Here is a 12,926-nt window from a genome sequence, read left to right on the forward strand (position 1 = left end):
ATTTTATGTATTTAATGAAATATTCTTAACAATACAACAATTTATTGGTCACCTAGAGACATGATATCAACCTCTCGCAGGATGCTTCCAGTCCAGCAAGTCGGTTACAGGCAGATAGTATATTTTTATATACACATATATTGTGATCAACAGAACTCGTATGTCCCAGGGGGTGGTGTAGGAAAGGCTATGGTTATTCCCTTAAGAAAAAAAACGGAATTCATACGATTATCTACCAAGATAGAAAAAAGACAATCTAGTTATAATTGTAGTATATACTTATATAGTTAGTATAAGATAACGATAATAGAACTGTATAAGATATAAAGTATAATTCAATAAAATTTCAAGAATTTCTTACTGGAAAAAACCCAAACGAAAACAGCAAAAGCCAATGATTGTCACTTTGTTCTAAAACTCTAGTGATAAAATAGCTAGAGACCTTTCATAGCTCAAAAAAAGATGTAGAAAAGGGGAGAAAGGGCGTGTTTTCATTTAAAAGGAGTCTATAGTATAAGAACGGTCTTCCCTATGGTGATATAATGTACCAATTTTTTATTTTATTTTCACTGGGGGAATTTTACGCCAAACGATAGCGGCTTACCCGGTGCTGTTTGTACCGGACCTTTTTGTTCCTTAATAGTGTTTAATTGGGTTTAATTGTCTTACCACCTAACATCGGGATATATTTTCCTATTGTGTGGCGTTTTTAACTTAACTAAATATCTGTTGCATCTTTGGTAACCACCGACTTTCGCATCTGTAACATTCAGAAAGGATAAAGTATGTACAGAGTTCTCCTGGACATTGCAAGGTATTTTAAGTCCTGCGCTTGAAAGTCCAAGTTTACGTCATATATGTACAGAAATTAATTAATTGCCATTGACCAAGGAACTAAACATACAAATTTTTTTATTATAACAGTACACAATTTTATACATGATTATAAAACAGATGGCACCGGGCTGTAAACATTTCCATTTTTCTTTATTTTGTCTCGGACTGATGAGCCGTCTTTTGACGTCATAGAAACTGACGTCTGCTTGTAGTATCTGGATAGGCTGCCCCCTACCGACGTATTCACTGTGTCCGTCCGCCGGAAGTGAGACAGCTCCACCTCGTCCGCCATTTTAACGTAACCGCACGTGAGGTGACTCAGTACCCTCCGGAACCCATTCCTGAATTTCGAGTTCATCCAACAGTAGATGAAGGGGTTGTACATACAGTTGCTCATGGCGAGCCAGTGAAATGACATCCAGATGTAGTTCATGCCCTTGGTGTCGTAGATGGTGGGGTCGATGTCTCCGGCGATGTTGATGATGTTCAGAGGAAGCCAGCAGGTGGCGTAGATCACCACCACCACGATCATCATACGGATGATCTACAAAAGGAACAAAACAGACAGGAAAAACTTAAATACCTATAGAATAATAACTGACACACATGCAGGTATCAATGTATATAGGTCAACAGATAGCGTATTGTAAAGGACCAAAAAACCTTTCACAGTTGTTATTTTTATGAATCTCAAAGTAATTACGATGCAACGCCATTCAATTAGAGATAATGCTCTCATATTTAAAAGGAGCAAAACATGCAAAAATAATGAATAACCGATACAGCTATTCAAATGAGTACGCATAGGCCCTTAATAACATATTGTAGTTTTGACGAGGCCATTCACAGATTTTATGTGTAAATTATGATGGATGAAGCTAAAATTTATTACGACAGAACGCAACTCTTAATCAGTCGGAGACAATTCTCTCGTCCGATTAACACATTTTTGTTCTGGCGACTCTTCATTCGCGCCTAATCTCAATCACAACTATGTTTTATTGTCCCTGTTATAATCTATGGTGTCATTACTTCCCCATCCCCTGTGATGGCAGGAGTTTGGATTACCCGTCCCTAGCTATCACCCACCGTTTCTACCCCACTTACTCAGGGCCGGCATGATTGTGGTGATTTTATGACCCTTGTAATGATTTCCCCTGTACAGAACATCCAGACATGTTATGTAGGACTAAGCTGAGTCGGAATGGCCGATAGAAAAATAGACCTTAAATACATTATCAAAAGAGACTATTTTTAGTGTTATTTTATGATTTAGGAAGGTAATTGTACCACAAATATCTGAATGAAATGTCGGTTGGCACTCATCAATTGACATTTAATGTTTCTGTTATTAAAAGTAAAAGTTTTATTTGTTTTTGATGACCATAGCCTCAGACTCGTGTTACGGAGGACAAGAGGTGACTCGACCGAACAAGACTTTGTAAACACCGTAGTAGCAGAATAGTACGTATAGCAAAGAATGCAGGCAGAAGTGAGGCTAGGACTTGTCTGACTTTTCTTACACAAAGCTTCACGTGAAGACAGTATCACTTAGGTACTTCAATTATTTTATTTTAAAAAACCGATTTTTTGTCCTGAGTTAATGAAAATGAAGTCCTAATTATGGTTTCCTAAGCTCAGAAGTAGTCGTTTATACGTTACGTACACGCCGCAAACCCAAAAGGTACTAGTACGTTTTTTTCTGTATGTTAAAACATTAATAATTGTCGGGCATTATATCGGGGGACATCTTCAGTTTTTGATATTGTTTGGTTATATTTTTTGGTCATTTGATTTGGATCCATATAGAAACATACTTTTTTCTGAAAATATTTTCATTATTATAATTGTTACCCATGCCTCTATCAATTAACTTTTATACATGTACTTTAGTTTAGCCTATACACTTCAAAAATACAACTATCTCTAGAAAATAATGATCATTTTCCTTATCGTATTATAATTTACGGTATGTAATTAAGACAGTTGTTTCTACAGTTGGTTATGTTATCTCCCTTTACGAAACGTGTTATTGTAATTGAAGAAATAACAATCCGAATACGACCCGTTATCTTGATTGCGATTTTGAATGGTGATTTGGTCTAGGATAGGTTGGATTTTAACAGCTGAGGCTGCCTAAACCTGACCCTGTTACAGAGAATGATACAATTACTTACCATCTTTTCGACATACCTATGTAATATATATAGCACCATCAATGAATTAAGTTTACGGCATAGTGCTAAACATCATTTTGTTTAACATACATGTAGGTGCAGGTGTTTATCAAGATCAGATTCAAATTAATTCATTTTAAACAATGTGGTGTTCCGATTTACAATCCTATGTCAATATACATGTATATTGATCTTCCGGACAATAATTGTTGTTTGGTTTCACTAGCCATTCCTTTACCGTATCATTTTCAGGCTTAAATTCATTAACGGTTTTATTCAAACGTACGGAATCTCATGAACTTTCCTGATCTACCGCCTGAAATTGGCAGTTTTATGAGCATACGTTATATTTATGTAGTGATTATCTTATAATGAGGTTTCCAGAACGCCGCCATTGACAGGATACATACTTTTCATTTCTTTCGTTGAATCATTTACTGTTCTGTTTGGGTTTTTGTCTTCCACATATTATATAAAATGACAAGAATGAGTTATGAAAAACAGCACAAGATTGGTCCTCAATTACTTCAGTTTCCTTATTAATACCCAAGGGAAAAAAAGAGAGTGAGATAACAAAGAATTCCAATATCATTATTTATCTTCAATTAGTGAAATATTAGCTATTGTGTTTAGTATTCTGCCGGCCCTTTCGACCATTTAATTCGATCTCCTAATATTATAACATTAAATAAGAACATTTTGACGAGGCTAGTGGGTCTTGACCATTTTATTGTTTTTGTCTGTCTCCGAACAAAAAAAATCTTGATTGCTTTCGACTATAAAATCCTCGAAAATTGGAACAAACAAACAAACGGTTTTGAGACGTTTTTATATCGCCAATTGATTGGATAATTCTGTCTCTGCAAAACTTTGTCATAAGTAAGTCTCGATCAGTGTATCGTTGTTGGACTCGGCCATACATCGGTATAAGGATCGGCCATTATGTCGGCATAATACTCGGCCATATACCGGTATAAGGCTCGGCCATTATGTCGGCATAAGACTCGGCCAGATATCGGTATAAGGCTCGGCCATTATGTCGACACGAAACTCGGTCATAATATCGCCGTTAGTCTCATTCATTGTATCGCCGAATGAGTGGATCACTATATATCTCAGCAGGACTCGGTAATTATTTATAGGCCTACGTAAGAATCTGTTGGTATATCTCCAAAAAAGTCGTCCACGAATTCTCAAAAAAGTTCGGTCATCATTTCACGTTTTTTCATTGAGTTAAATGTTGTCACCATGACGTCATAAGATTTGTTCATTTTTTTCACCTTAATAATCGGTCATTTTATCGGTAATAGAATGGGACATTTAATCGCCGAATGCTAACACTCTGTAACTCCCGTATTACTTTGGATTTTAACATTTGGAGCACAGTTGTTACTTGGACTTAACCCTGAAATGTCGGTGTTTAGTTACTCCGTCAATATAGGGTCAATAGAAGGGCAATCAATTTGCAAATATTTTAAAGAAGTGATTTAAAACAATTTGCATGCATTGATTGAAAATTTTCTTCGACTAATCTGGAGCCATTTGTGATTAGTCTATAACGAGGGTGGGTTCAAATACATATAGTTCTCTCTCTCTTTCTCTCTCAAAGCTTATTAACAGAATATAGCACGTTTACAAATGTATAAAAATGGTTGAATGGTTATTCAGACAAATTTTTTGATTAATTGCATGTCGTACTTTTTCCCTTAACTTCAATATCAATAACGTGTGGTTTGAGCTTGGAAATTGTATGAATATTTATCGAGAGATTAAACCACGCTTTGTATCTTTACTGTATCATATGGGTCTTAATGATTTTATAATGATGCCGTGTCTTCTTCAAAACAGGTCCTCTCTTATTGAGTTAATAGGATATAAGAACTTAATAGGGAAAATCTCAACCCCTTGAGCTTAAAACATTGGCCTCAACAACCAATCAGAACCCCTACATACCTTTTTCTTGGACTCTGACATCCTCTGGTCACGTGATGATACTGCTTCACCGGGGGTCTTCTCGACCCACATAGCTACGATGATCCGACCATATGCACAGACGAAGATGACGAGTGGGATGAAGTATTGGAGAAGCATGATTGCCACCCCGTAGATGTACTCCAGCGTGGGGTCGTGCCACAAAATCTCCTCGCAGAACTCCGGGGCCGTGGACACGTTAACGTACGTGTGCGTCCTCGCCGTCATTGCGGTGGGAATACTGATCACAAAGGAAAACAACCAAATCACTGATATAACAATAAACGCCTGCATCTTTGTCATTTTAGCTCGAAATGGATAGATGATGGCGACGTATCGGTCGATGCTAATGGCGACGAGGGTAAGAGAACTGAGGAACACCGTGACGGACTGGAGGAATGTAACCACGGGACACATCGTCTCCCCGAACGGCCACTCATTGAGGATCAGGTTAGCGACGAAAGTGAACGGGATGCAGAAGACTGCCATGAAGATGTCACTGAGAGCGAGGCTGACGATGAAGAAGTTCATCACCGTCCTCATTCGCCGGGCCCGAAACACAATGTAACAAACTGTACCGTTACCGCCCACCGACAGTAGAATGGTAAATGAGTATGCAGTGATGATGATAGCCTGAACATATCCAGGAACTTTAAGAGGTTCGTACACAAAACCGTCTCCATCGTTGTCGGAGACATTGCCAATAACCGTACTGTTGGGTAATGATGCGTTTGGGTATTCCATTCTCTAAACGGAGGAGAGACATTCAATTTTCATGATCTAAAATGTTAAGAGGAAAAGTTCATCAAAATCGATGACCAAAGTAATAAAAAAAATTGTAATCATATATGTTTTCACATTTTTATTAGATGTGCTATTCGCACAATGCGTGTAGCGCAATGAATCTGCAGAAGTTTTACTTCCGGGTTTAGAATCGTAGCGGAAAAGGTGGTCTTTGAGTCGCGGAATGGATAGGACGTTGGAACCAGGAGCATAAGAAATACTCTTAAATCTGAGGTCCAGTGTAGAAGAACGTGTTCGCAAAACAAGGACCCCGTTTTGCTAAATGACCCGTATGTCCAAGCAAAAAAGCGTTGATACGAAGTGACATGTGCTGCTTCAGTATATATACATGTACATGTAAAAAGTCTCGAAATAAGATCTTCTATTTAAAGTACTCACATCAAAACCGCGAATTGTAAGGTGTCTAATTTAAAATATTTAACAAATAGTAATGTTTTTAGTCCTTATATAGAAAATTGAAATAGTGAACTTTTGTCTTCCTCTCCAACATGCTCTGGCTATTATAATCAAAGAATATAAAAAAAAAAAACGCAAAGTATATACCACTGATGTCATCCCAGCTGTTGGAATGCATGTCTTGACTTATTAGTGTGACGTATACTTTCTCATTAAGTCATACTCTGATTGGTTACTTTACTTAATGCTGGATTTACTCAAGGTGCTGTGGTATCAAGTCCTAATTACCATACTCGGGAACTCAACTATGCTTGTCCTTTTAACATCGCGAGCTGGTCATTTAAAAACTCTATTGAAAAATCCCTAGAAAGATAAATGGAAAAGATATCTCCCCACACAGAGAGTCAAACGCTCTTAAGAAGATGCTTTTAAGAAATATTTTCTTCCTGAACGCTATATATTGATGTTTACAAGTGAGTCCCGTGAAATTTTACATAACGCCGTGCCACTCAGTATTCCACACTTAAGGCGATGATTATTTTTTTCCTATTAACTTATAGATTATCTTAATTTAAACTAATTCTTTGTGTCAAGTTACACAAAATGATTGTATTAGTTATAAGATATCGTTGATGTAGACTATGGTTATTAACATACCGAGTGTTTTATTTTTGATACCCTTGATTTGATCATCTAAATCTAAGTGAAAAAAGAACTGGACCGGGATGATAGCTACACGGTCTCTTATTTACCATGATGGTACCTGCAGTGTATGCTACTAGTCACTAAAAGCCATATACAGTAAAAGCAACAGAGTGGTGAATCCCCTTTTCTGAACTTATTTACATTCAAATCTAATTAGTCCACTAAATGTTTAATTGCATGTTAGTCGATACTATTAACGTCATTTGGAATTTCCGGTTTACGGCAGTGTTTCCTATTGTCGTTAGCCGTAAATTAAACACTAGAAGCTGGCTGTCGCAATAATGGGACAAATATTTCCGACAAACAACGTCCTAATTTTCGGGTTTTTGGTTAAAACCCAGCGTCATTGCCATCTAATAGAGGGCTAGGTGCCCGAGTAAGTAGAGTTGTGTTCATTATTTGCTGCACGACATCGCAGATTACAAGAACCACATATATCGCTCAGTTCAAAGTAAAAAACGGCATCAAGACTTTCATCATGTCTAGGGATATATTGAAAAATAGTATTTATTGGTATTGTTTTACAATAATCTGAGCACTGATTAAGCCGCGACACACTATTACACTTACCTAATAGTATCTGTAAGCATCCAATTTTGGCATCCAGGTTAACTGTGAGTTTGTAACGTCCAGAGGTGACTGAAGATGCTCACTCAATAAAGGTCGATGTCAAGCGAATTCTTTTCTAAAACCAATAAACAGTCAACATTATAATGTAAATAAGGATCTCCCCCTCCGGTGACCGGAATAGTTTGTCATTCACTTTATTCATATGCATCATGTTTTTGTCCCCGCGGTGTTTTCCCGGTCCCGGCCGGATGGGGTTGACCGTTCTTGGTGCGACATTCACTGATCACTGTACAACGGTGTTCAAGACGGAGAAAATAAAATGTATTCCCCGAACATAAACATTTTAAAAAGATTAAAGAAAATAAGCGGTTTTATTTATCGACCATAACTTTGTTGATGAAATAGATTAGTGTAAACACAGTTCACGGGACAGTTATTGGTAATATAGGGCGGTGACTCGTCATGTGTAGAAATTCATTGAAAAAAGACCTTAATTTCTTTTTCATGTTTACTCAAAATTGAAACCAATTTATGTCTACGTTTATAGAGACCTTGAAATTGTTTGGACAATTATTGGCCTAAGATTGGGATATGTTTGATTGCATATACAAATATAGCTCTATACTTGTGTCTTATTGGCAATTTAGATTTTCAATGCAAAAATAAAAATTGATTTTTAAGTGTCAGTATTATTATTGGCCCCGGTAGTAAAACAAGGGAAACATATGAAAACTGCACGCATGAGTTCACCATGAAACTTACAACTTAAATAAATTTATTTCATCGACTTTAATTAATTACAATAACAGGCATGTAATTGATTAAATATGTAATGAAATAAAATTCATTAAACGACAATGCAACACTCGGTTGGATTTTGTCGGCGGATATTGTGTTCACGTATTGAGGCCCTCCAGCAAATGTCGGAACAATTTAACTACACTGGTCAGATCTGAGTGACAGGTTACAAACATAACGTACCCAGAGTATTGATAGAGCCCTGATAGATAACTGATAGACAGTGTCATGACTACATAAAGTACTATACCCATCATCCATAAAGTATTATACCATGCACAAAATATACTTCACATCAGCAGGTATATGTACTTATAATCTGCCTTACACTGTACACTACATATAGTGCAACATCACCTAACTAGTGTTATACTATGTCCCGAGTTTTTGCTTCCACCACTTTTCGCTAGATATATTTCAATAATAATAAATACCTTTGTGCTCAAACTACGTTCATCCATTAATATGAAAAATGTCCAGATTATCTGTTTTAAAACGCCCCCTCTACCGCTTCAGGTTTCAATACACATCCAAAAATAGAGAGTCTACGGGGATTTTGCATTGCATCAGCCATTAATAAGCCCGGATGATAACGTTGAAAAATTGCGCGAAGTATCCGAGTACTTCCGAATGGAGAAAAGATGTAAACATTTCCCATTATAAATCTCCGTAAGAAATTTGTTTTCGTTCCTGTGAAATTTTATGAGTGAAAAGGGATAATTAATTTGTCAATGAGGATATCTTGGATATTTTCCATTTCATTGATTTCAACTGTACCTTTTTCACGGGTATGTGTATTTTTATTAAAAATCATCAAAAAGTGATGGAAGCAATAACTTGGGACAGATTATAACTCTTATTTATTTCTGGATGTTTGGGTAAAATCGGGTAAAATGAATTAAGTATAACAACAATTGGTAGAGAAAGTCAATGACAGCATACATATAATATATGTATGTCATTTTGGTCAATGTTTTAAGGTAAACAGCGACAGTGAATGTGTCTTACATCAAAATTCTGTTCATAAAATGTAATCCTATTCCATCTTGTTTTGACGAACTGTTTGGGGGTGGGAGGGGGGGTGGGGGGGGGGGGGTAGTTGTGGTTTTTTTAAAATCAAATTTAATTCTTCATTAACATTATACAAATAGTGCCTTTTTGGGAGGGTAACAGTTGAAATAGACACCCCGAGAAAACCATTGTCAACCGACGCGAACAAATCTAATTTATGATATACGGCATCGCATACTAGGTCACTAGACATGGTGTGGATACTTCTTCCGGCTGATCGGCTAAATGATTGATTGATGTGATATTAACGCCCTCTCGAGATCATTTCACTTGACTGTCAATGATTGTTTTCATCGCTTTCTTTCGCCTTTTAAAGCATTCTTATACTTACGAAGTGTTCACAAGCATATACGGACTTTCATCATACTCTGTTTATTTTTACCAGGCAATTAGACCAAGAGCAGTACGCTACACAGGAGCTAGGAATATAAACATTAGCGTGTTTTTAGAAATTAAATCAGACGTGTAAGGGCCAGGTGACCTGAAAGATATAATCGTAGTTTAGTTCATCTCTTAACCTAATTATTTCATTTTTCAGCGTAGAAATGAAACTGAATCTTTGTCTATCTCGAAGCAGAATTTTTCCATTTGTCTATCTGATAAGGTTTCCAAAACTGAAACATGTACAAACTGCTGTAAATCTACCTTTAAATTGAAACTAACAAAATAGTTATCTAGTTAAAAAAAATTATACTTTATTTTTCAGGCGAATCAGTATGAATAAAGTGCTAAAAAAGAATTATCATTTGTATTCTTGACGTAATGAATCTATTTTTTTTTTTTTGCAAAATACAGTTAAATCAAGTCTATTACGGAGCAGGCCGTGAAATGTGTCATATTCTTTGCAACCTCCACATGTTCATGCATACTATGGTTTTCTAATCTTGACAAGGTGAGCATGGTAATGAATAGAGATCTAGTGAGCAGTGTGACGTCATAAACCTACAGTGCAGAAATGACGAGCCACTGATTAATTAATCTGGACCGAGAGAAATATTACGAACCGGATCCGGGCTTTGATGCACTTATTAGAAGACAATCCAAGCGAGCGTTGTCTATCGTGAGCTCTCATAAGATAAGTCGGGGGTGATCGCAAGTCCTCTGCCTCCGCAAGAGATCGCGTATATGAATCTAGTTTCTTTATTAGTAAAAAATCCCAGTCTTATTCATTTAGTGAGGGAAGTGGACCAAAATCAATAGATGAAAGTAGGTAAGTCCAACTTGATGGGGACAAATGACAATCTAATGAATTCGCCGTGGAGGGAAAAAAGAATGATTGGCCACTAGATGGCACTAAATCTGTTTTGGGAAGCTTCCTCTCAGTTCCTTAATTTTTTACTGGAAAAGGTCAGCCTCCTAAATATCTAAAGCTCTTATGAAAGTACTAAAAACTATATCATAATTCAAATAGAAGTCTTCGACTATTGATTTCGTAAAATTATTACTTCGCACCCACTATGACCAGTTTGTTTTTAAGAAAATCGATGAGGAACATGTTTAAAACCATAAGTAAAAAGTAAAAAAAGAAATGTTTGCGATAAATTCTGTGCACCACAGCTTGCTCAGAAAACCGACAATAGTTACAATACAGAATATCAATATACTTGTTCCTTTGCTTTCACGGGAGAAACTTTTGTGTGAAAAGAGAGACTTGAGTCACATATTAAAAACATTTGCATCCATAAGTAATTTTAAATAGTACAAGACGTACACGATGTTTTGCCATTGTGTCATTTTTAATCAAATACAATAAACTAAAAGAAATTGACAGATAAAATGTACCTCATTATGATGACGTATACTGCATCAAAAGCATCAATTGCACGAGCTGTAATCCTCACTGACTGATGTATGAGCGTACAAATAGCGCGCTATGTAGATTTCACCTCAGATAGGTGTCTATCAATGAACGATGTCTGGCAGTGAAACAGCACGCGACTCTCCGCGCGGGAAGCTGAGGCATCGCCTGCTGATCTCCCGGACACCGAGCCAATAGATTCCGAGGGGCGGATACACGGACGGCCCCGGCACAGAAGTAAAACACATTCATCGGTAGAAATCTATTACATGTAGGCATTTTTTTAAAGAATGCCATAGAAAAGAAAGTGGGTGTCTCGTTTTCTGCCAAACAAAACTCATGCCTGTGTTTTATTAGATATGTATATCTTCTTTCACACTGATAGTGATGGTTTATGTTATTTCTGAAAATTAACCGCAAATTTCCAATTCTTGTTAAGTGATAAAAATCCGTTCAAAGTCATCTTGGTTATCATGATAAATGCTTTTTGTTACAAAATATATTTTATTAAAGAAAATCAACGGGTAATAATGTAGAAGCAAAGTTATACAGATAGACAATAATAAACAATAAACCACGGGTTTTATTTGTTTATTTGGACCTTGATCAAAAACTTAAGTTATTAGATACAGTGTGTCCTTTTGTAAGATTTTTCTACACATATTTTCCTTATCTGTAGCTGGTATAGGTTCATAAAATATCCTAAAGGAGGAATTCTCTCTATATAGTAAATACTACTGGTTTGTTTGCAATACCGTTCTTGTTGGTTTTGCGTTGGCGTTGACATAGAAAATTTTGCAATCACAGCACAGATCAAATACACCATTCTCCATTTCTTTTGACCATACCTATTGTTTGGGCCGGACTAGACGAATCTTGGCCTTGCTTTCAATGGCCGGGTCTTTACCGGAAGCGAACAGCGGGGAAAGTAAGTGTAAGAATTGATAAACACAATCCAGAAACCCGGTGAACAGCAGACAATCGATCTATTACACAAGATTAACACAAAGCAACTCTGCACAATTGTTTGCAACTTATTAGTGTCACATAATTCTTCGTCACGTTTTTTGGTCACGTCACATTACATCTATCTTAATTTTTAGTGAAAGTACATTTGTCAATAGATGTAGAATCAATGGTACGGATTTGGCTGTTAAATATCCTTGAATCGATAAATCTTTGAAATTACATGTACACTTGAGTAAATATTGCAAAACCACTGATAGTGTTTAAAAAAAAAATATTTATTGTTTTAATAAAAAAACACATTTAAATTAGTTGCATTTTTATGGCTTAAAAGGGGTATAAAAGCAGCATACGAAACAATTGGCTGGTTTATAATACAGTGTCATTTAAGAAGAGAAACAACTATAATTTTCTTGTAATTTGGTACACCAAAGTGCATGACTTTATTTTGAAGGGCATGATCCATTTTTGACGTTTGCAATTGCTTTGTTAAAGGTATTTCCAATGATCAACCTCAATCCTAGTTTTAATCGTCAAGTTATAATCGAGATACAGAGATATTTATAATTAGCCCATTCCCAATTTTTTCTGTGTTTAGCGTCTACTTAAAAATCAAAAACCTATCTTTCTACCAGAAGAAAAAAATCCCACAAGAACAGAAAAACACACTTTTTTGTATATAGATGAAATTTATTATCATTATTTAAGTACATGTATTTTCTTCATACTGTCACAAAAATAAACCGATAAAAACCCGATCTTTGGCAGATACGGTAAAACAAAGCAGATTAGAATTCCTAGTAAATTTATTTTAAAAGATGAAAATTACATGT

The 12,926-nt window shown here is 36.2% G+C and overlaps 1 protein-coding gene across 2 annotated transcripts; it reads right to left on the minus strand.

Annotated features, from left to right (window-relative positions):
* Nucleotides 1-895: 895 nt before the first annotated feature.
* LOC105348963 (RYamide receptor) lies at nucleotides 896-11,299 on the minus strand. 2 transcript variants are annotated; one of them, XM_020062602.3, is made up of 4 exons: nucleotides 11,112-11,299; nucleotides 7,461-7,575; nucleotides 4,968-5,765; nucleotides 896-1,381 (listed from the first exon to the last, which is right to left on the minus strand). In XM_020062602.3, exons 3-4 carry the CDS (start codon nucleotides 5,727-5,729, stop codon nucleotides 944-946), a joined length of 1,200 nt encoding a protein of 399 aa, XP_019918161.2. In that variant the 5' UTR covers nucleotides 5,730-5,765; nucleotides 7,461-7,575; nucleotides 11,112-11,299; the 3' UTR covers nucleotides 896-943. The 2 variants fall into 2 exon arrangements, with proteins under 2 accessions (XP_019918161.2, XP_019918162.2); XM_020062603.3 differs by lacking the exon at nucleotides 11,112-11,299 and having other exon boundaries at nucleotides 7,461-7,823.
* Between the last annotated feature and the right edge of the window lie 1,627 nt (nucleotides 11,300-12,926).

The sequence above is a fragment of the Magallana gigas genome, chromosome 7, assembly GCF_963853765.1.
Source record: "Magallana gigas chromosome 7, xbMagGiga1.1, whole genome shotgun sequence".
NCBI classification, from domain to species: Eukaryota; Metazoa; Mollusca; class Bivalvia; order Ostreida; family Ostreidae; genus Magallana; species Magallana gigas.

Excerpts from the sequence above, each read along its gene's own strand:
- LOC105348963 (XM_020062602.3), bottom strand. The coding sequence starts at position 5,729 with ATGGAATACCCAAACGCATCATTACCCAACAGTACGGTTATTGGCAAT. Across the intron at positions 1,382-4,967 it reads TGTCAGAGTCCAAGAAAAAG|ATCATCCGTATGATGATCGT; the intron begins GTATGTAGGGGT and ends TTCCTTTTGTAG.